We start from the raw sequence: 24,345 nt of genomic DNA, 5'->3' as shown, positions 1-24,345 counted from the left end.
ATCAAAACAAATGTGTAATGACTGGACCATCAGCTTGTGAAGTGAGTTGTCTGCCAGAAGCAAGGATCAGTGATATGACAGAACAACTTCCAAGACTCATCAAGTCCTCTCACCTGCAGGGGCAAATGATACCTGCAAAGAAAAACTACAACTGTATCACCATGGAGTTTGAATATCTAGGAAGGAAAACTCATGGCCCTGAGACTCAGGTGGTATTCTGAACCTTACTTTCAGTCTATTTTAGAGGAATGGAAAGAGAAAGATGAATATTACAATTGAATGGGCTGAAGAGTACAGAAGAGCCTTGAAGAAGGAATGCAAAAAAGAAGTGAGCATTAAATTAGCCCTGGGAAGGAAGAGGAGGTAAAAAAGAAGCTCAAAATAGCCGGTCTTGATTCTATTTGGCATAAAAGGGGGCAGAGAGAAATTCTGACAGGTCCATTTGTTGCGACTAAAATACCGACTGACCTGTCGCCATGGCCTGATGTTGGGGTCCATGTTCAACTCGGCCCCACCCCAAATGGGGGGCACTTTCCAGCGGCACCGCATGGAGGAATGGACCATCATGGCATTTCAGGATCTGAAAAGCAGACCCTGCGATAGTGGGAAAATGCTAGGAAAGAGGAGGAGAAGAAGGGAAATTCTGACAGGCTTTCAAGATTCTACTATTATATCCTATAACAACTGAATTCCAGTAGTCCTTGTGCTGTCTGTTCCCTGACCTGGCCTACCTTGAAGCACTGACAGCACTGACATAAATACTGTTGACAGGTTTGGTTTCTTGGGCAATGGTTTTAATTATTTGGAGGACTGTTGGCATGAGAAGGGTTGTACCTCACAAGAACTTGTAAAAATGTTTTTGGTCAATGCATGGCAAGTTTAATTAGGATGGCTTTATACATAATCCTGTGGGAATGAAAACTCTACATGAACACTTCAATCACATGCTACAACTACTAAAGAGATGTTCACTCCCAGGCAAGTTATATGAAGTTATGTGAGTTATGTGAAAAAAGTTATATAAAAACGAAGGGATTTAATGGGAATCAAAGGATGTGTATCATAAATTGTGCATGTAGAGTAAAAGCTTGGTTTAAAAGACCATTGAGGAGGAAAGGGTGTCCATTAAAGTTGAATATCTGTTAAGTGCAAAGGTGGAAAAAGGGGGAAAATACAATGTGGGCAGAAGAGGGAAGGAAAAAAAGACATAATAGTTACTCTTTTTTTCTGGCTTGAGGAGGTAGAGGGAAAGCATGGCCCTTGTATGCACCAGAGAACACATCGAGAGGCTGCCTAAGCGATCTGCACAAGTTGGATGAAAAATGGGGTGCTATAGAACAGGATGGGAAGGGAGGGTGGTACAGTAGGCAAAGTTACAGAAAGCAGTGCCCAAGGATTCTGGTGCCAACTGCTAAAGAGGTAATAGTCACCTTTGGTAAGTGGAGGAGGTGAAAAATTTGTCCGTGCTAAGACAACTCAAAAGGGCTGCTGAGTTCAAGGTCACTTCTTTCCCTCCTTCACATTCAAGACAAAGAACCAGCAACAGTGACTTCTCTCTCTCCTACTTAGAAGAAGTGGAGATAATGTGAAGTGGCTGCTCTGTTCGGCGTCCCCTTTCTCCCTCCTCTGCATTCAAGACTAAGAAAATGGGTGATGCGGGATTTAGATCTCTTTCCCCTATTGGGAGGAGGCAGCATGTCCATGCATCAAGGAGATGCAAAATAAGAAAAACCTCTCTCTCTCCTACTGGAATGGTGAGCAAGGTTTTAACAAGATGAAATGTAACTTATACAAATTCCTTATATAAATGAGCAATAAAAGACAGACAAGTTTCCTTAGGGAAGAAAAGCTGATTTTCCCTTCTAACACCTACATGTGACAGACAATTGTCTTTCTGTTTATTCAATCTGATGCCCCTGATATAAGTCTGAAGCTGATTAAATCATTTTCATTCCCTCCCTATGGACTGAGATGTGTGTGCACATAGTGTATGTTTTTATTTGAGGATAAAAGAACAGGTGAAGAACCCTGACCCCCAAACCTCCAGTCCTACCAATAGCTGACATGCTCATTTTTCATCACAATATGTGGTATACCTAGTCCAGTTCCCTAATACACAGTTGCAAGAAACTCTTGAAAATAATCTTAATTAAAACATGATAACAATGATGGCTCAATGAGTTCCCCAAAGAGGTTAACCCCCCAGTTTATAATAATTCAACTAATGCTTTAATTTCAAAAAAGTGGATTATTTCACCTGCAATTAGAATTATCGGTACTGAAATTTTCCTATATCAGTTTAAGTGTTCATACTAACCTTTTTAGCAAGTGCATAATTGATCTGGAGACTGACTTGATAGTCATCCTTATGGACAGTAGCAGAAATAAGCTAAAGAAGACAAATAGGGATTAGCTTTGCTTTTTCCCTCCTTCTTCCTGGAATAGCTCTAATAATTTACTTAGCTAAATAAACCAATGAGGACTAATATATTTATTATATATACAAGACAAATATGTTCCTGAGCAGAGAGAATAAATTTCAATCTGCTTCTGATGTATTCTGAATCAGATCTGGGGATATTTCTGAGAGTACTATTGGTATTTCAGCATAGGACCAGGAGGGATAAGGAAAGCCATAGTTAGGAATACTTTGCCCAGCTTAAGTTCAAATGTGTTTATTCTTGAGGTAGTTAGATCTTGTCCTGATAGTTGAAGGCTTAGTTACCTTTAGATTAAGTTATTGCAATGTACAGTGCTTGAGAGGATCTTCTTGGTGGCCATGCCAAAGCTGCCCAGTTTTCTGCCTTAGGCCTGATAGCCTTTCTTATTCAGGAAAACATTTGTTCCTCAGGGAATGTAAACTTCACCTGCTATTTCATTTTGGCTACTGTGTCTCCCTGCTTTTGTTACATAAACTTAATTTTTTAAGGCTATCTATTTTTAAGATCTCATGCACATTTGTGGAAACCCTGGACTAGACTGTATAAACCATTCCAACCATGTTGGAATTGAATTATATGAAACACTGGAGCCAAAATTAGGCTTACCACCTCATGCAATTATGAGTCAATTCTATTCTTCAGGATCAAATCAGGAAATAAAATGGTTTAAAGCAAAATTAAGGTATTAATTAACAGCAACTGTAAAGTAGTATAGTATGTCTATTAGAATGTAAGGATGATTGGGTGGCTGCTTTAATTGTTTTAAGTAGAAATAGGAAACAGCTAGGCCCCATTAATATGTTCCCATACAGGCCATAGTGTTCCCTTCTACTGATAGGTGAGCAACAGCTGAACAGGAAGAAGAAGGGCCACAACTCTAGATAAAATATGGATGCAAGAATTTACACAGTATCACTGGAAGGAAAAGAAAGAAGAAATTAAAAAGTTGGCCATAAGGCAAATTAGCTTTTCTGATTTTGAGGGATGGGGATGGGAGGATGTGACTTCATCCATCCAGAACCCATTAAAGATTTCGCCCTGGATAGTGTAGAAGTCACTGGCAGGTTGAAACACTTTCACATTTGATGGAAATAAGGTTTTATTTCCTTCAAATAGTCCCTTTATTTCCATTCTTCACCTTCCCTCAAAAGTGTAATGATTGCCTACTCTAATAGACTCAGACTCACAAGCAGGAACTGAATGATATCTGATTTATTAAAGAATAGTATGCAAATACAGAGAAAGCTGAGAATGAGCAAAAGTGCGCCAAATACAAACTAAAAACCCTCGGCTCAAACGTAATCCCTCCCCTCGCCCAGCTGTTTCAAATTCCCCACCGCAGGTGCTGTAACAGTTTCTGCTGATGTCCTGGGAAGAAAACCTTGAACACACAAGATAACCCAAACACATTCCATACAGCTGAATACAGATAACAAACCCAGAAGAAGAATCCTCTTCCCCTCCCAACTGAACCACGCATCAGCAAGTTGACATGCGAAACGTTGCAATGTACAATGCACATTGAAATGGGGAACATGACACAAAGTGATGAAGGAGATGCTCACTAAGAGAGCAAGGGAAGGCTCTCTTTTTGTTCTATAGAAGGGAAAGCTCTTTTTGTTCTACAGAAAGGAGCAGTCAGTCATTCAAAAATGTACTACTTCTTAACATGGAGGCTCTCTCAGCCATCTTGAAACAGAAAGAGAGAGAAGACAACAGCAAGAAGAGAAAAACATTGACTTTACCTCCATTTGATCTTTTCTTGAGAAGAGACATTTAAACAGACTGGCTAATTTACATACTTAAAAGACATACAGAATGAACACAAATAAAAAAAGCCACTGAAGTGCAGGTAGACTTTGCTTAAGACTGCCCTGTTTAGTGACTGTTCAAAGTTATGACGGTGCTGAAAAAGTAACTTTATGACCAGTCCTTGCATTTATGACCTTTGTAGCATCCCCGCACTCACATAATTGCCATTTGCGTTTGTCATGAATAGCCCCTGGCCAGGTGCTATTCTGACATGGCGCTAGTGGAGAATGATTGTTAAACAACCCATAAACAGCAACAACCAGCGGATGTGGAGACGGAGAAGAGCCGATGGTGATTCAGCACCTTGGACCAACGGTGCGCTGGAGAGTGAAGTCGGACAGGGGAAGTGTGAGATGAGAGGCGCCACCAGATGAAAGGAACTTTTGGGAGGAGGGGGAAACAAATGTATTTATGCTGACAATTAGAAACTGTGATCATCTGGTTTGCTCTGGATCACTGCTCAATAAAATCTATCTATTCCTAACCAGTCTGGGACAGAAGCGCTGATTATTGGCAAGGGATCAGGGCCATGACAGAAAGATCCGAACCACTGATGACGGGCTTACCCGATAGTGGCCAGCTCTATGAGGACAGCCCACGGATGGGGGAAATGGATTCTGAAGGTGAACCCCTAACCCTGGATGGGGAGGGGGGCAGTGCAGATGGCCGGATCCCACCGAATCAAACTACTATCACAATGGAGAAACGGAAGGGGGGGGCAACCAGAGTGGATGGCGTCCCCCATTGCTGGAGAAAGTACACTGCGACTGCAAACAATGGCAGAGTATAATCCAAGGTGGTCCCGAAATGTCAGGGGAGACCCCAAAAGGGGATCGCTCATGGGAACATTCACTTCAGACGGGAGCCCCAAACTCAGGGGGCTGGGAGCAGACCGAGTAGTGGACCAGAGCCTCAGTGAGATGGAAGAGTGCATGGACTGCATGCAGGCAATGCTTGAGAGAGTATTGTGGAGACTAGATTCGTGGGCACCAGGCGGAGCGGAGATAGGGAGCCATCGGATGCCAGTGGGGGACCTCGGAGGTCCTGGGATGAGAGGGGGGTAACAGGTGACAGGAGGTGCAGCCACTAACCCCCCTACCCCAGGGGGCTTGGCAGGGACAGGGAACCCTGCAAAAGGGACTGATGGGCCCCTTGGTCCCAAGGAACTGAAGGCAAAATTCACTGGGGACCCAAAAACGCTAGCCTGCTTCCTGACCCATGTCAGGGGTTTTATGAGGGAGTATGGGGGTCCTTTTTCTCCAAAGAGTTGAAGATAAGTGTATTGACTTGCTTGGAGAGGGAGGCAGCTGAATGGTTGGTGCAGCTCCATGATGCAGGAGCCCTAGAACTGAGAAACTTTGATGAATTCATGAGCGCTCTAAGGGAGAGGTTTAGGACCCTCTGATCAAAGTGAAAGCTCAAGCAAACCTGCAGCACCTTAAGCAGGGGAGCAAATCGGTCTCTGAATACTCGCTGGAATTCAGGAAACTAGCAGGGAGTCTGACAGACTGGCCCAAATCACTGAAAGTACAGTGTTTTCAAGGGGGGCTACAGTCAGAAATACTACAATGGGCACTAATGTCAGGCAACCCAAAGACTGTAAGAGAGTGTATTTGCTTGGCTGGAGAAATAGAAACTCTGCAAGTGTGCATCAAGGAGCAACAGCAAAATAAGAGGCAAGGGTTTGCTGGCACTCAACCCCCAATCTGAGAACCGCGGATTTTGTAAAACGGGGGAGGAGAAGGAGCGCCGGGCAAGGAAGAGACTTTGCTTGAAGTGTGGAGGAGAGGGACACCGCATCACAGTCTGCCCTCAGAATGCAGCCCTTGAAGGGAGCAAGGTGGGGGGAGGCGGTGTCAAGACCCCAGCAGCAAAGCCCAAGGGACCCATGGCTGTGGCGAAAGGGGGGAGACCCCATAGCCCCCCATTGGATGAGGGGGACTCCACTGAGTACCAAAAGGCGGGAAACAATGAAAGTCTGTTCTGAGCGCCCATGACCAAGGGGCACGCAAATTGGACGATAAATGGGGACTGCTCAGCAATGCTGGTAAAAATGCAGATAGAAGCAATGGGAGGCAGGAGCAGAGTAAGCCTCATGGGGCTCCTGGACTCGGGGTGCACTTGGTGCCTCATGCACTCTACTTTTATAAACAAATTGGGATTAAAACCAGAAAAACTAAAAGAACCCATCGACTTTGTTCAACTCAATGGGACTGAGATGAAGGGTGGGCCAGCTAAGTACTGTACTGAATTAGTCCGAATGAAAATAGGGGGCTGTTTGATGGGCATTAGAAAATTGGAGGCACCTTTTAGAAGAGGCACAGCAGCCATTTGAGGTGTGGACTGATCACAAAAATCTGGAAGCATTGCAAACTCCAAGAAAACCGAACCCTAAACAGGTCAGGTGAGCTCAATTTTTCAGCCGTTTCAATTTCACACTAAAATACCAGGAGGGAAAAACTTCCTGCAGACACATTGTCACACCTCCCACAACACAATAGCCAGAGGGAGGAGGTGATAGACTCAACCATCCCCACCAAGCAGAGGGGGCGGGGGCAGTAGTAATGCGGGGCCAGAAGAACAAGCCTAACTTAGACACAGCAGAGGGCTTGCAGGGGGAACTCAGCGAGGCGCAGAGAGCCGGCGCTTGGCTACAAGCCAACAAAGACAACTTAGTGGAAAAGCAAGGACTGTGGTGGCAGGGGGTAGGCTGTACATCCCAGACCCCATGAGGAAGAAAATCTTAGAAAGGTGCCATGATGCGAAATCGGCTGGCCATTTTGGGTTCTTAAAAACCATGCACTTATTGAGGAGGCAGTTCTGGTGGCCAACACTACACAAGGACATGGAAAGCTACGTGGCCAGTTGCCTGACATGCCACATGGCCAAGGCGGGGGGGGGGGGAACCAAGGGGGCTACCACAAGACATGGCTAACCCCTCGCAACCCTGGAAGCAGATTTCCATGGATTTTATTGTAGATTTACCAGAGAGCCGCAAAAAGATGGTGATCTGGGTGGTAACTGATCTATTTTCTAAGCAGGCTCACTTTGTACCCTGTGCCCGCATCCCAACAGCATGGCAGCTAGTCAGATTATTCATAAAACATGTCTATAGGCTCCACGGCACCCCCGAGCATGTGATCACAGATCGCGGGGTCCAGTTCACCTCCAAATTTTGAAGGGCATTCTTAAAAATGATTGGGGTAGAGCAGGGTCTGAGTTTGAGTCATCACGCAGCCACAAATGGTGGTTGTAAACGATCTAACCAAGTACTAGAACCTTAGGTGCTACATAAATCACCAGCAGGACAACTGGGTGGACCTGCTCCCTTTTGCTGAAGTAGCTTTTAATAATACGGTGCATCTAAGTACAGGATTTACCCCGTTTAAGATATAAAAGGCCAGGATTTTGTAGTGCTCCCAGAATTGCCTACATGTGGTCCCACAGTAGTTCCACTGAAAGAATGGGTAAGTCGCATAGCTGAAGGGTGGCCGATAATACAGAAGCCACTAGAACATGCAAAAGAGACATAAAAAAAACACACTGACTGCAAGAGAGCTCCTGAATGGAAACTGAAAGTGGGGGACAAAGTGTATTTATCCACGAAATTTTTAAAATCCTCACAACCCTCCAAAAAGCTAGGACCAAAATTTGGAAGGGCTCTTCCAAATCACCAAACTAATCAATGATGTGGCTGTGCAGCTGCAATTACCAAAAAACCTATGAAAACCCCATTTTTCATAGCAGCCCCTTAAAGCCTCTTTAAGCCACTCAAGGAATCAGACTGCTGGCACCCAGAGTAGAAGGTGCCGGTATCAATAATTATAGACAGGGAAAGTCACTTTGAAGTACAGGAAATATTAGACTCCAGACACCATAGGGGGAAACTGCAATACCTAGTGCAATGGAGCCATTTTCCCAAATCACATAGTGAGTGGGTGTACAGCCGAGATGTTTGAGAACCTCAGCTACTAAAAGAATCCCACAGAAAGTTTCCGGCAACACCAAAATAGGGGTGGGGTGCTCTTTGGGGGGGCAGAATGTCATGAATAGCCCCTGGCCAGGTGCTATTCTGACACGGCGCCAATGTTTGTTAAACAACCAATAAACAGCAACAACCAGCAGACATGCAGACGGAGAGGAGCCGATGGCGATTTAGCACCTTGGACCAATGGCGCGCCAGAGAGTGAAGATGGACAGGGGAGGCGTGAGATGAGAGGGGCCACCAGATGAATGGAACTTTTGGGAGGAGGGGGAAATGAATGTATTTATGCTGACAATTAGAAACTGTGATCATTTGGATCTTTAGTTTGCTTTGGATCACTGCTCAATAAAATCCTTCTATCCTTAACCAGTCTGGATCAGAAGTGCTGATTATTGGCAAGGGATCAGGGCCATGACAGAGTTCTTCACAACCAGCTTCTGACAAGAAGAGTCAATGGAGAAGCCAGCAATAAAATCGCAAATAATGGCCACGTGATGTCTCCATTAACGAGCTACAGTGACTCACTTAATGACCACATAGGAAGTGAGGTTGTAAGTCTGTCATAGTCACATGTTTCACTAAGTGAGGACTACCTGTATCTTTTACAATGAAAAAAACTTGTTTTTCATTGCTTGTTTTTCCTCAGTTAGATGCTAGATGAAAAAGCCAGGAATCAACTAGTATCATGAACTGTACCAAAAATCTCACTTTAGTATATACTCCATTCCCAGAAAGGTTGGGTTTAAAAAGCTCAGAAGTTACCTATCAGTACCACAGCAGGAAGTTTGAACTCAGCTCCTTATATCAGGAATTTTTTACCTTTCCCATCTGAGGCTCTCCAATTAATGTCCTAAACTCCAAATTATTTTGTGTATAGCTTCTAAGATGTGCACAGACATGATCTAGTTGCTTTCTCCAGTAGCCTGAAAAGAAAATTAAAGTGAAGAAAAAAATCACATGAAAAACATCAGAGAGTTTATATAACAGAATATTTTTAAAAATCCTGGTATGAATTAAAAAACCACAGTTCATAAAACCATAAAGTTAGAAGTAACTTACAGATCATACTCCAACCTGCTGCTGAGTGCAGGATCCACTACAGAATCTCTTTCCCTGGCTTCCCTGCACTCGCACGCACCCTGCGTGCTGTTTCCCTGGACTTTCTGAGCTCATGCTGCACCACAGCACACTGCTCCCCCAACTTGTGTGTGGCCTGCGCTGGGCCTCCCCCACCCCCTTGCGGCACCCCTGCACTCTTTACCTGGAACTCTGCTTGCTGGCTTCCCGCTTAACGACTCATGCATCTGAGGTTATGACAGCAACCAGGACTGCCTGAATTGCTGTTGCTAAGCAATGTGATCACATGATGTGGTCACACTTTATGACCGCATTGCTTAGTGACAGCAATTCCAGTCCCAATTGCAGTTGTAACTCAAGGACTACCTGTATACTATTGCTTTATATTTTTCCTACCCAGATACAACACTTTACATATCTCCCCTTAAATTCCATTCTATGAATTTCAGCCCACTACGCAATCTTGTCTTGAGATTTGGGTGTAGTCTCAGAGTTCCTCCAAACGGTGATGAATTTTTAATGTGACAGAAAAGGAAAAGCATCTATTAACTGCATCTAGGCTCAGGCATAACCAGGCATAACCAAAGATACGGATCTCCTGCTGAAAGATGGATGTACATGAACTTCTTTAATCACTTTTGGTTGGATCTACTGTATTTTCTTTTTTTAATACATCCACCCTTCTTTGTTAACAATTATAAAACTGCTGACATTGCTTATGGGCAAGAATGACTTATTCTTATGGGCAAGAGTCACCAAGCAGTATCTATGGTAGTTTAATCTTTAAGTCTTCTGCCTTATTTAAGCCAAAAGGGAAAGATAGCTTTGATTTTTTTTTTCAATGCATGTACACAGAAACAATTTCTATACTTTTAGGAAAGCTGTCCTATGCCGACCACTTTTCATTATTATAAGAAGTACCCTGCAGTTCATATTCATTCTGATCAATCTTCTCCTTCAGGATAGAATAGGAGAAAGATGAAAGTGAAATGAGTGGCTGACTTTAGAAGATACATAGAAGAAGAAACTGCTACGATTATAAGCAAAATTACAATAAAGAAGGGAAGTCAATGGTGAGTGAGGAAAAAGTTGAAGAGAAATTTGTAAAAGAAAATATGGTAATTCAAGAGCCAAGGAATAGGAATAAAAATGGACATAATGTAGAAAAATGAGAAACCTAAAGTCAACCAATAAGAGCTTCATTTTAAAACACAACTTCAAAATCAGCCTTTTTTCGTACCTCTTCCAGGGCTGATAGCTGTGAGCAGAGACCTGTGATCATTTGTCTTAATCTGCTTCTCCTTTTGCAAGAACACCTCACTTTCTTTCTTCTCTAGACATTTGTGAGATGGGTAGAACAATCCAATAGTCTGAGTTCCTTGCTCTTTTTTCTCTTGGAAGTCAGATCTTGAGGTTGGCAATGAAACAATTGATTGTTGTAGGATCTGAAAGTTGGTATTCTGCTAAGGTAATTCAAATTATATAAAAATCCCATTAATGCATTTTCCCTAAAGAAAATTAACAATTTTTGAGGAAAGCCAGATGTCTTCTTATATCTATCAGTCTGAGCAAACATAAATACATAGCTCACTGAGAGTGTAATGTCTTTTATGTATATAAACCAGAGTCACTGGTCTGAGATGGGCAGCTATATAAATTGAATGAATGAATGAATAAATAAATATCTAGGGCACCCAGTTTCCAGGTGATACTAGATGGCAGCAAAAAGAAGAGGGTGGGTTAGAACTTGAGGGGGTTTTGTGAAAGCTGGGAGGGGGGTTGGAGTAATTTAAATAGGAGCATCCATAGTAATCTTTCTAAGGTACAACTGAAGCCTGAAAAACTTTGAAAACCTCTGATCTACACAAAGGATCATTACCTTGTCATGGTGCTGGAGCTTGAGCACCTCAATGGCGCCATGAGCTAAACTGGGAAGGGCCACCCAAGACGGGAAGGTCATGACAGAGAGGTCAGACTAAATGCGATCCCTGGGGAGGGTAATGGCAACCCACCCCAGTATTCTTGCTGTGAAAACTAAATGGATCAGTACAACCAGAGATATGTCAGTATACCATCGGAAGATGAGACCCCCAGGTCGGAAGATGGTCAAAATGCTACTGGGGAGGAACAGAGGATGAGTTCAACTAGCCCCAGACGTGATGACGCAGCTAGCTCAAAGCTGAAAGGACGGCTAGCGGCTGACGGTGCTGGTGGTGAACGGCGAATCCAATGTTCTAAGGATCAACACGCCATTGGAACCTGGAATGTAAGATCTATGAGCCAGGGCAAATTGGATGTGGTTATTGGTGAGATGTCAAGATTAAAGATAGACATTTTGGGCGTCAGTGAACTGAAATGGACTGGAATGGGCCACTTCACATCAAATGACCACCAGATCTACTACTGTGGACAAGAGGACCACAGAAGAAATGGAGTAGCCTTCATAATTAATAGTAAAGTGGCTAAAGCAGTGCTTGGATACAATACAAAAAAAGATAGAATGATCTCAATTCGAATTCAGGGCAAGCCATCTAACATCACAGTGATCCAAATATACGCCCCAACCACAAATGCTGAAGAAGCTGAAGTAGAGCAGTTCTATGAGGATCTGCAGCACCTACTGGACAACACGCCTAAAAGAGATGTTATTTTCATCACGGGAGACTGGAATGCTAAGGTGGGCAGTCAAATGACACCTGGAATTACAGGTAAGCATGGCCTGGGAGAACAAAACGAAGCAGGACATAGGCTGATAGAATTTTGCCAAGACAACTCACTCTGCATAACAAACACTCTCTTCCAACAACCTAAGAGACGGCTTTATACATGGACTTCACCAGATGGACAACACCGAAATCAGATTGACTACATCCTTTGCAGCCAAAGGTGGCGGACATCTATACAGTCGGTAAAAACAAGACCTGGAGCTGACTGCAGTTCCGATCACGAACTTCTTCTTGCACAATTTAGGATCAGACTAAAGAGATTAGAGAAGACACACAGATCAGCTAGATGTGAGCTCACTAATATTCCTAATGAATATGCAATGGAGGTGAAGAATAGATTTAAGGGATTAGATTTAGTGGATAGGGTCCCGGAAGAACTCTGGACAGAAGTTCGCAACATTGTTCAGGAGGCGGCAACAAAATACATCCCGAAGAGAAAAAAAACCAAGAAGGCAAAATGGCTGTCTGCTGAGACACTAGAAGTAGCCCAAGAAAGAAGGAAAGCCAAAGGCAACAGTGATAGGGGGAGATATGCCCAATTAAATGCAAAATTCCAGAGGTTAGCCAGAAGAGATAAGGAATTATTTTTAAACAAGCAATGCGTGGAAGTTGAAGAAGACAATAGAATAGGAAAGGTAAGAGACCTCTTCCAGAAAATTAGAAACATTGGAGGTAAGTTCCAGGCAAAAATGGGTATGATCAAAAACAAAGATGGCAAGGACCTAACAGAAGAAGAAGAGATCAAGAAAAGGTGGCAAGAATATACGGAAGACCTGTATAGGAAGGATAACAATATCGGGGATAGCTTTGATGGTGTGGTCAGTGAGCTAGAGCCAGATATCCTGAAGAGTGAGGTTGAATGGGACTTAAGAAGCATTGCTAATAACAAGGCAGTAGGAGACGACGGCAAGGCTCAGTGCTACAGTAGGTGAGACAATGATTACAAGTGTGTAGTGCCATGTCACATATATAGGTGGGATTAAGACTTTTTTCTGGTTTTGGTGCAGGTAGGTCTCTTTTTAACTGTGATAAACCTGTTTTGAGTTTTATACTACACTTTTTATGTGTTTTTCACCAGTTGGAAGGAGTTCTGGGAGCTTTAAAAAGCAACCGGGGATTACTTATGGTCCTGGGGCTGTAAGTTGCTCAGCTCTGATGTAAGTTGTACAGAAACTCTTTAAAATAACTGTTAATCTCCCATCTAACCAGAGTTCACTGAGTGCCTTTTTGTTAGATAGTTCTAGGTTCAAAGTATGTGTTCAGAAATTGTTTATATTACAGAAATTCTTACCATATGGGTTTCAGAAAGTTCGTTCTCACATATCATACATTCTTTAATGTGAATTGGATTTCCTGCGCCACATACATAGCAAAGTACTGTATCCTTTAAAATACAGAACAAGCACATGTCACTAAAATTTGTAAAATATGTATCAACAATATATGCCAGATATTCTATTCTCTGGGTTACAATATTGTACAAAAGGAAGTTTTCTTATTGTTTTTAATAATTTCAAGGGGTGAGAGCCAGCACTAAAACAAATTATAAGATCTTGCCTTCAAATCACTTTTTCCTGACTTACTACTCCAGAGCTGCCCTGAGGCTACAACCTGTAGAAGTTGCAACCAGCATAGTAGAGTTCACCATGCTGGGAATGCTCCCTTAAATTTAAAAACTGACTGTGGCACTTTTTTGACCATCTTTTTAAAATTATATTTATTTTAACATACATGCACCAATCAACTCATTCTGGATGAAATGAATAAACTTCTCCTATACAGTATTATTTGCACCAAACTTAGCCAAACTGGCCTTATCTTAAAAAGCCAGGTAGCATTGGACCTGGTCAGCAGTTAAATATGACCATCAGGGAATCCTAGTTGTGTAGACTAAACTGGGAAATTGAAAAAAATGTTCTAGAAAAAGGTGATGGCAAACCACTTCCATATCATTGACAAGAAAACTATACAGACATTTCCATGAAGTCACCAGGAGCCTACCTCAAGTTAAAGTAGGTTTTACTTTAATCTTTTTCTCCTGTTTAATTTCCATATTTTGTGAAGATTTTTGGATGCCTTTTGTGAACTTTTAAAATATTTAAATATACCAGTCTGATTTGAACAGGTTGCTTAACTGTAACAGTGGCTGACAGAGTGGTTGCTTGGGGGCGGGTTTCCTGTAGGTTCAGAGAATATAGTTAGTAATGCTCTGGAGCTGAGCTTCTATCAGGAACACCAAGGAGCTTTCAGTATTTGCCTCAATTTCTTGAGTTGACATATTCTACCAGTTAAAACATTCTTATGTGGGACAATAGGTGGGCTAAGTGAATGCACAAAGACCACTTGAAGAACTACAGAGACAGGTAGCCAATCAGACGGACACACCTCTTAATGCATGAGGATCACAGAAAAAGAATGAAGAGAATTAGGGCATTTGTTTTTATTTATTTATCGAACTTTATCACCATCTTGGTTGCTTATATAAAATACAATTTTATATAAGCAACCAAGGTGGTAACAATTTTGAATTTGTTACTGTCTTGGTTGCTTATATAAAATACAAAATTGGCAGTAGTTATACTACTTACTGTTATATAACAGTATAACAGTATAACTGTTCTGTATCTGATGGACTCAATAGAATTTGAAATACCCGGAAAGCCTTGAAGACAGCAAGTCACTCAAGGATATTGATACGGTCACTATGCAAGTCACAGGCCTTGTATCTGGAAAAGTTGTGCTCCCCCAATCTAGACTGGACACATCAGCCATTAATATCTAGGCACCAATTACTAGCATAGAGGGAGCAGCCAGGCCCGCAACTAGGGTCTGTGTCACCCGGGGCAAACATGGATTCTGTGCCCATTTTGGTGCCCCTCCAGCTAATTTTGGTGCCCCCCCACGCCCATTTTGGCACCTGCCAAGAGTGGTGCCCAGGGCGCATGCCCCACTTACCCCCCAAGTTGTGGCACTTGGAGCAGCAATGAGTAAGTGTGTGCTAAAGCACAACTAGAGAATAGTGAAGAAAGGAATTATTCTAAGAATTACTTCTGGAGCAGTCTCATGTGTAGAAGGGCATATTATTGGAGTACCTAATATGTGGTCAAATAATGGTAGTACCTTCAAGGTTCTGACTACTAGACACATTCAGTTAGGTACTGGTTTTATGGAATAAAATTTTGGCATAGCTCAAACCACAGACAGTATGTATCATCAGAAGACTCTGTTCTGTATTCAGGTTTGTGCGTGTGTGTTTTTAAGTGAATGCAGAGGTTGAAAGAAGCCAAAAGATACATATATGGTATGGTGTACAATGTTATTAGTGTACTGAAAAAAAAACTGAAGGCTTTCATTTTGTAAATACTCTTGGGGCAAATCCACACAGCCTCTTTGTCTTGGCATGAGAATGGCCTTCCTATACATCAGCTCGAGATGACCTGTCCACATGCATTGCCCACCCACAGCTGAGGTAGCCCAAGGATACCTTTAGGTGCTTTAGATGCTCCACTCTGGAAGTGGCATTTGGCCCCTTATCCCAATCCAGGCACTGCATGTAGGCAACTTAAGGCATACTGATAGACATGGGGGGAGGCAGACTGAAATTTTGTGTTCGCAAATTTGTGGCTCCGATTTGTTCTGATCTCCCTTCTATTTAGTCCCTGACCTGGTCTACCATCCCTCTATCCTCTTTTGGCTGTAAGGGAGACCAGAATTTTCCGTGGCCACTTCTTTTAAAGTGGGTTGGTTGACATGTCAGTTGGTTAATCTAAGTGCAAAGCCCTGAAATTTACTAGCCAATCTCTGGCTTAATGCATGAAATTGGAAGGGTAATTGAAAGAATTCATCTCTTGAACTTTTGTTCAAAGAAAGAAAATAATTAAGTATCTATGTTGGGAAAACATTTTTTCTATATTTAACTTAATTCCTGGAAATTGTACAGGTAGTCCTCGCTTAACAACCATTTGTTTAGCGATGGTTCAGACTTACAACAGTGCTGGAAAAAAAATACTTATGACCAGTCCTCACACATACAACCGTTGCAGTGTTCCCATGGTCACGTGATTGCCATTTTCAGCCTTCCTGGCTGGCTTCTGGCAAGCAAAATCAATGGGGAATTGTGTGATTCACCGAACAACCACGTGGTTCACTTAATGCCCACAGTGATTTGCTTACCAACTGCCACAAAAAGGGTAATAAAATCGGGGTGGATTTGCTTAATGACCGCTTCGCTTAGCAACTGAAATTCTGGTCCCAATTGTGGTTGCTAAGCAAGGACTACTTGTATGTATTTCTATTCATGTCACTGTCATATTATTAGGTCCAGATATCTCAACAGTTTATTGGTCTTCTCCAGACTAGTTTCAGGTTCCCTCAACCTTTAACCCTGCTATCCAAGGCTGTTCATGGCCATCAGTCTGGGTCATTATTTTCTGCATCTATCCTTCAGGATTACAGGCCTCATGGCCCTCAGAGGCAGAATTCCTGCTTAAGATCAATAGTAGGAGATGGTAGGCTACCATTTCAAAGTATCTAAAAAAATTTAAATCAAGATTCATACAATCTTCCCTTTTAAATATAATCCTTTAAAAGAGACCACATCCATAGCAGAAACATAACTGAAGAATAGATACTTCATGTACAATAAGTCAAAAATATATATCAGGAAATATAGCTTATATGAGAAACCCGATTTAAGATTTAAATGAAATTTTCTTTATGATACATCTGAGAAAGAACTTCACAAGCTTGAGATAATAAAGGAAAACCGTAACATTGACTAAAGGTCAAAATTCGCTAAGGAGTGCATGCTCAGGCCGCATGCATCTTGCTTGGTGGCATCAAGTATTTATATGAGTTTGACACACAGTAACTTTGTGGACATTTCCATGTAGTTTTCTTGAGAACAATACAGAAGTGTTTGCCATTTCCTAGGGTTACCAGATCTGCCAACTGCCATCTAGTGGTTGTCTGGATTTTTTCAGGTCAGATCCTATAGCCCTACCATTGCTTTCCTACTTAATTCTACCATAACTTCGTTCATGAATCCAAGCACCCAAAGGAACTCCTCCAAGACATCCCTTTTTATAGCAGGTGCAGAAGCACTTCTCATGCTCTTGTACCCAAAAAAGTAGATTTGCTGTTGATTGAACTAAGTATTGGTGTAGACCATACTGGGAAGACATAAAAATTGTAGGCTTTGAAGTCAATAAATACCAAAGGAAGATCCAAGAAACAACAATGAAAACAGTTTTCCAAACATAAAACCTCAGAGAAAAGAGCACTGAACTTGGAAAGACACAGAATGCAGAGTGCCTTAGACAGTTCAAAAAGACCATCATGTGACACTGCAACAAAGGATAGTTTATGTGACATTTAATTGACCATTATTTGTACTTGCCTGATGATGACAATCAATTTATTGTCAAAAGTTACATTTTTTATATTATTTACAATTGTGTTTTACATTAAAAAAGGATTTTTATGTGACTGGAAATAGTTCCAAAAGCAGATTCATATAACATTTGATTCATTATTAATACTACTTGCTCATGAGTAAACCTAGTCTCTGATGGTCTAGCTGATGGCCTAGAGATTCTTCTTGGTAAATTACCAGAGAAGAAAAGCAAAACAAAGATAATCTAAAAGGTGAACTATTTGTTTTACCTCTAATGGCTGTGCCCTATACCTACCCATGTTCCAGCCCTCTAAAAACAAAAAATAGCTACCACTATTACTACACAACTATTAAAAGATCCTCCGTCCCTCCAGCTGCTCTTTATCACTGGGGGGAAGGAGTTCTAGATGGCACTAGCAGCTTCTTTCTTGGCTGATATACCAGTTAGAAGATTTTGTTGCTGTTATTAGGAAGTGCAGTTACCATTTGTGACAATAGCACTTTTTTTTCTTAGGCAAAACAAGAGTTGGGCCCAGGAAAGAAGGTAGATCCTGTGCATGCTACAATTCTCATCCAACTTGTTTTTTTCCCCTTTCCTGCTATTATTTTTAATAGAATCCTGATGAATTTGCTAACACATGAGCAAATTATTTGGTTACCTGTGACTGAGGTATCAACACAGCAGAGTTAGACTCTTCTCTATCCCTTGAGACATTCAAGTATTTTTTCAATGAATGTGGTCCATCGACATGTAAGGGCAAAGATGTTTTTTCTTTCAACAAACCTAAAATCATGCATACAGTTTATCCTGTTACTTTCCTACAACATATTCAAAGTAATGTAAACTGTGTCTAACACTATAAAATGCAAAGTCATAGCAACTCTGTCACATAGCAAATCTGCCATACATATTGGCAAAAATGTAACAGGAGCACCCAACATCCATCTGAAAGTTTATTTTGGAAATAAGGATGAGGCCCTTAATGTAATGTTTAATTAGGAATTTTGAAACCTTGTATGTTTAGGAACACATTTGATTTCCCCCCAAACTTTAATGTTGAACACATCAAAACTGCTGAAAAGTGAATTTAAATACAAGTTGAACAAGCTGATGCTTTGCCATGCCAAAAAGAATACAGAACGTATTTCAGGATGTCATTTTAAGTCTCAGCTGGCATTTTTGTTTGAAATCTGAACATAGTGATAAAGCCATGATGAATTGTTTTTCTGAGATTTCTTTGATATGACTCTATGATCAGTTAAGACCATTGTAGCCAGTGATCTTTTAGAGCACTTTCACCTCTGGCTTTAATAAATAGTACCTGTTAATTCATGTGCTGCACCATTCCAACTGGATTCACTTTCCATATTCACTCCTTTCTTTCTTAGCTTTAAATCAGGCAACCCACTTTTGATCTGCTAAGAACAAAAGATTTTGATCTGTAATATGATTCGCCTTTTTCTAAATCCTGATTTCAGCTTTCTGAACAAGTTCTATTCTGTGACAGTAAGTTGCTTAACCAATAATGCTGATTTTTAAGTGGATATATGCACCTTCACAAATATGAATTTCAGCACCGTCACAAAATAAAGCTCTCCCAACTTGTGAAGTATGCAAGAGGAGGCATTGAAACTGAGAGCAGACAGAGAATAAGAATTGATTTTTAAAAAATATTTTGTTCAAAAGGAGGTTTAGGCTGAATATTACAAGCAACTGTCTAATGCTAAGAGTTCTTAAACACTAGAGCAATCTTCCTAAAACTCTGCTTTGCTGGAGATTTTCAAACAGGTGGTGGATAGCCACCTGTCAGGGATGGTTTAGTGCAGCCTTTCTCAACCTTTTGATCCTGGAGGAGCCCTTGAAATATTTTTCAGGCCTCGGGGAATCCTGCACATTCAGGCTCAAATATAGGTCAGAAGTTACAAAATTATTACATTTGTTTCATGTGTAGGCCTGTATATATGCATTAACAGTGTTCTTAAACTAAAGAATGAAACTTATCTCTTTAATGTGAAGTTGCCCGAATTTGAGATAATTTTTTAAATAAATCATGATCTCCCAGGAAACCCCTAGTGATCTCTTATGGAACCCTAGGATGCCATAGAACCCTGGTTGAGAAACCCTGGTTTAGTGGTTTCTAGCACTGGGCAGAGGGATTGGACTATATGACCTATAAAGTCGTTCCAATGTTTACATACTGTGATTTTATGAATTTTACCTGAGCTCCTTGAGATAATGCAGAAGGAGTCTGGTAGCACCTTTTCAGTCTAACCAATTTTGTTAGAAGCTTTTGTGAACTACAGCTCCCTTATCTGTGTGGCATAGCTAAATTGATGTAGGAATTGGCATGAGTGCTGAAGGAAAAAAGAGAGGGGATGAGAGGGGATGTGAGGGTGGCTATGCAGATTTCATTTATTTATCGCATTTCTTCACCGCCCATCTTGTTACAATGACTCTGGGCGGTTTACAAGCGCATTAAAACATCAGTAAAATGATACAGTATAAAAATATAAATATACAAACATACAAAAAACTCTAAGGTATAAAATATGAGACATAAAATCCAAGATGGTGAAACCAGTCTTGATAAAATTTCCCAGGGCCACATCAAGGTGCCAACCACACCCATGACAGACTATCCCCCCTCCCACCCCAAGTGAGGTGGCACAGCCAAGTCTTGAGCCCCTTTCGTAAGGCCTGCCTTACCTCTGGGGGTAATTTATTTCAGAGGGTGGGGACTATGGCAGAGAAGGCCCTCTTCCTGGACCCTGCCACTCAACTGTCTCTCAGGGTCCATAACATGCCCTCTCTGCCTGACTGGGTGGGATGGATTGATGTGATGGGGGTGAGGCGGCTCCCCAGGTAACCTGGACCCATGCCATGTAGGGCTTTAAAGGTGATAACCAACACCTTGAATTGGACCCGGAAGCAAACTGGCACCCAATGCTGCTCGCGCAGGAAAGGTGTTATATGGGCCATCTTTGGGGCTCCTAAAACTGCTCACGTGGCCGCATTCTGGACCAGCTGTAGCTTCCAGTTACTCTTCAAGGGTAGCCCCATGTAGAGCGCATTGCAATAGTCTATGTGGGAGATGACCAGGGCATGAGTGACTGACTGGAGGGATTCCCGATCCAGGAAAGGGCATAGCTGGTGCCCAACATGAAGTTGGGCAAAGGCTCCCCTGGCCACAGTTGCCACCTGCTCTTCGAGCAGGAGCTGTGAGTCCAGGAGAACACCCAGGCTCCACACTGGATCTGTCTGGGGTAGTGCAACCCCATCCAGAACCAAAGATGGAAGATTCCTGGATGCCAGGGAGCCCCCAACCCTCAGCTAAAACAGGGTTCACCTGTTTTTCCTCATCCAGACCCCTATAGCCTCCAGGCACTGAGAGACGGTGGCTACAGCATCACTTAAGTCACCCAGGATGGAGATGCATGGTTGGGTATCAACAGCATATTGATGATACTTCATCCCGTGGTGATGGATGATCTCACCCAGCGGTTTCATGTAGATGTTAAAAAGGAGCAGAGAGAGTACTGAACCCTGCGGCAGCCCAAAAAGGAGGGGCTGCGGGCCAGATCTCTTGCTCCCTATCAACACCAATTGGGACCGGCCCTGGAAGAAGGAAGTGAACCAGTGCAAAACTGCGCTGCTCACCCCCAACTCCCTGAGCCAACCCAAAAGGATACAATGGTCGATGGTATCAAAAGCCACTGAGAGGTCAAGAAGAGCAAAGATGGATGCACTGCCCTCATCCTGCTCCTACCAGAGATCATCCAAAAGTGTGACCAAAGTTGTTTCCGTCCCATGTCTGGGCCTGAAACCCAACTGAAAAGGGTCCAGATAATAATCCATTTCATCCAGGATCCTCTGGAGCTGCAATGCCACCACTTTCTCAACCACCTTCCCTAAAAAGAGAAGGTGGGAGACTGGACAAAAATTGTCCAGGACGGTGGGATCCAGTGATGGTTTCTTGAGGAGGAGTGCACCAGCGCCTCTCTAAAGGCCGCTGAAAACACCCCTTCCTGCAAGGATGAATTCACCATCGCCTGGACCCACCCACATGTCACCTCCTGAGCTGCCTTCACCAGCCAGGAGGGACAAGGATCTAATTGACAGGTGGTGGTGTTTACAGTCCAGAGAACCCTGTTCACTACCTCGGGCCCAACAGGGTCAAACCGTTCCCAGATAACTGGGTAAGTACATTCCCCAGGCATCTCCACAGGCCATGCTGCATGCTTGCCATCCAACTTGGAATGGATCCAAGCGATTTTATCCTCCAGATGCCCAGAAAACTCCTCCACACGGCCCTGTAGGTGAGTAACTGGACCCACCTTCCCCAGAAGGGATTGAGTGATCTTAAACAGGGCTGTTGGATAGCATTCTGTGGATGCAAGAAGAGCAGAAAAATATTGACGTTTCGCTGCTCTTACTGCCACAAGGTAGGCCTTAACAGCGGCTCTAGCTTGTGTTTGGTCGGGTTCGGTCCTCGTCTTTCTCCAAGGTTACATACGGTGGATGCAGTTTACATATGAAGCAGATAGATTACTGGAGAGGGACCAAGGAGGATTAAATGAAAACAGATGACCACTCAACAAGCAGTTATGATTAAGCAGTGATGTAGTCATGGTCTCATGCATTACGAACAGATTTCTACTTACAGAACCCAACTAAGTGAATGGAAGAAAATAACTGCTTGACAAATTGTCAGCCTGACTATGTAGACCAAACCAAGAAATCAACACCACCAGAAGGCTAAAATTACTTTTATTAATATTGGCTTTAGGAACAGAATCTTTCAAGTCTGACTGTGCTTTACTCTCCATTACCCCCCTCCATCTTATGTGAATTAGGGAAGTGTGAAAGGGTATCACGTAGAAGGCCAAGATTTGTTCTCTTTTATTCAATTCTACTTGAGTAGAGTAGCATCCAAAGAAGGGGAATTCCTTGGATGGCTACTCTACTCAAGTAGAATTTAGACAACCATCTGTCTGGAATGCTTTAATTTGGATTCCTATAAAGAGCATGGGTTGTATTTGATGACCTAAGCACCTTCCAAATCTATGATTCTATGGCAGTAAGCTCAAGTGTGCACAATGTGGTTTTCAATCAAAGAATATACTGGAAACAGCCATCAGTTGAAGGGATTTTACTGTCATAGGTCATGCTCTTACAGACACAGAGGCCACAAGCCAAAGGTAATGCAGTAATGTTCCAAACGTCCTGACTATATAAATAAATGAAAAACAGAAGACACACAAGGGAATAGTTAAAAGAATGGTATCTAAAAGAAAAATAAAAAAAGATGCTGAATATTACCACTGCTACGGCAGTCAAAAAAGAACTGAGGGGAATAAGGGAATACTGCCAGGATAAAAAGTCTTTTTTAAATTGGTGTGTGCAGAACTGAAGACAATACTCCAAGTGGGGCCTGACTAAGGCAGAGTAGAGCAGGATAATTGCTTCCGAAATTGGTAGTGAAAAAATATGGCTTAAGCCTTAGTGGGCTACTTTGAGTAGCTAGAAGAAAACTTGTTTGTAAGTTTAAAGGACGAAAGTCTAATTTGAGCAAAACTTGCTCAGTGAGAATTCTCAAAGCCTACTTAAATAGAAGGATTTCTGATATTATTGTTAGTGACTCTGTTTCCAAATCCCTGATTTCTTTTAACTACACTAATGGATATACACAGGAGCAAAGGTATACTGTAAGTTATATGTTGCAAAATGTTCATATTATACTAGCATTATAACACATTACAATAGATATTTCAAATTTTATAAAATTACCTGTCTGATGAGATAATTCAGGAAATTTTCATCTTTATCAGGATTATGTGGGTTTGGAGTTGCATATTCTACTACAAATACTTTTGTTACAATGGCACTCTCTCTGCAATCTCTGTAATTTAAGAATCAATAAATATTAGACAAGACCAACATAACTTGTGGCCCAAAGAGGCAGAATAGCACACCAATCATATATAAGCGACTTAACAGAGGTGACAAACCTAATTTTTTACTGGCTGTCTGATATTATGAAAGGGAAAAAAAATGGTGAAGACCCTCTCAGACTGAGCTTGATTTTCTTGGCAAATATGGAGAAATGGCCTGCCATTGCCTTCTTCCAGATTATTTATAGGTCAAGAATTTCCTGGTAGTTTCCCATGTATTAACCAGGTCACACCCTGTTTAGCTTCTGAGCCCTGACAAAGCAGCTACCACATGCTGAGAAGGGCAGCACAGATAAAACAAAGAAATCAACTAATAAATATTTAGTATCTTAACATATTTATAACCAACCTTGTGATTTAGGAAAGACTTCTCAGTGTGGCTAGCATGATTAAAAATTAAAGAAAAACAAATCCCATCAATAAAACATTAACTTAAAATAAAAATAAAAATTTGCACAGAGAATCAATCATGCAAACATTAGGAAAATAAATAAACTGGTTTCAACTACATGTTTAAATATCATCATTCAAGTCACTGACCATGTTTGCATTATATAGTAAGCATGATTTAGTTTCAATCATGGATAAAGTACTAACCCATCAAACTAATTCCAGATAACACTGCTTGCTTGCTTGCTTGCTTGCTTGCTTGCTTGCTTGCTTGCTTTCTTATTCAAATTTTGCTACCGCCCATCTCCCCCAAAAGAGGGACTCTGGGCGGTTTACAATAAAATACTATAGCTGACTCCAGCTTGCCATTCCTTTTCTTTTGGGTAGTTTCCCACCCTCTTTGTAGTGGCTGCTTAGTAGGCACTCTTTTTTCAAAACAAACAAATGCAGAAAAGGTACAGGAGGCTTGACTGAGGTCAGAGCTACTGCACATGGGATGGAGTGAGTCTCCCTACTACCACCTTGTGCCCGGCACTCACACTGCACCACATCTGTGGGTACTGAAAA

General features: G+C 41.9%; 1 protein-coding gene across 3 annotated transcripts in view; it reads right to left on the bottom strand.

Annotated features, from left to right (window-relative positions):
* Positions 1-24,345, bottom strand: part of DZANK1 (double zinc ribbon and ankyrin repeat domains 1) — a 50,023-nt gene that overhangs the window by 5,275 nt on the left and 20,403 nt on the right. The window contains exons 4-10 of one of the 3 annotated variants that reach the window (XM_063298613.1): positions 23,225-23,336; positions 18,759-18,855; positions 18,096-18,220; positions 13,333-13,425; positions 10,556-10,778; positions 9,058-9,161; positions 2,318-2,389 (exon numbers count right to left, since the gene is read on the bottom strand). In XM_063298613.1, the coding sequence (XP_063154683.1) occupies positions 2,318-2,389; positions 9,058-9,161; positions 10,556-10,778; positions 13,333-13,425; positions 18,096-18,220; positions 18,759-18,855; positions 23,225-23,336 (826 nt within the window). The remainder of the gene's footprint in view (positions 1-2,317; positions 2,390-9,057; positions 9,162-10,555; positions 10,779-13,332; positions 13,426-18,095; positions 18,221-18,758; positions 18,856-23,224; positions 23,337-24,345) is intronic. The other 2 variants (XM_063298615.1, XM_063298616.1) reach the window with 2 other exon arrangements.

This window comes from Candoia aspera, chromosome 3 (genome assembly GCF_035149785.1).
Source record: "Candoia aspera isolate rCanAsp1 chromosome 3, rCanAsp1.hap2, whole genome shotgun sequence".
Taxonomy (NCBI): domain Eukaryota; kingdom Metazoa; phylum Chordata; class Lepidosauria; order Squamata; family Boidae; genus Candoia; species Candoia aspera.
Note: the sequence above shows the minus strand (reverse complement) of the source record. Positions and strands in the feature narration are given on the sequence as shown.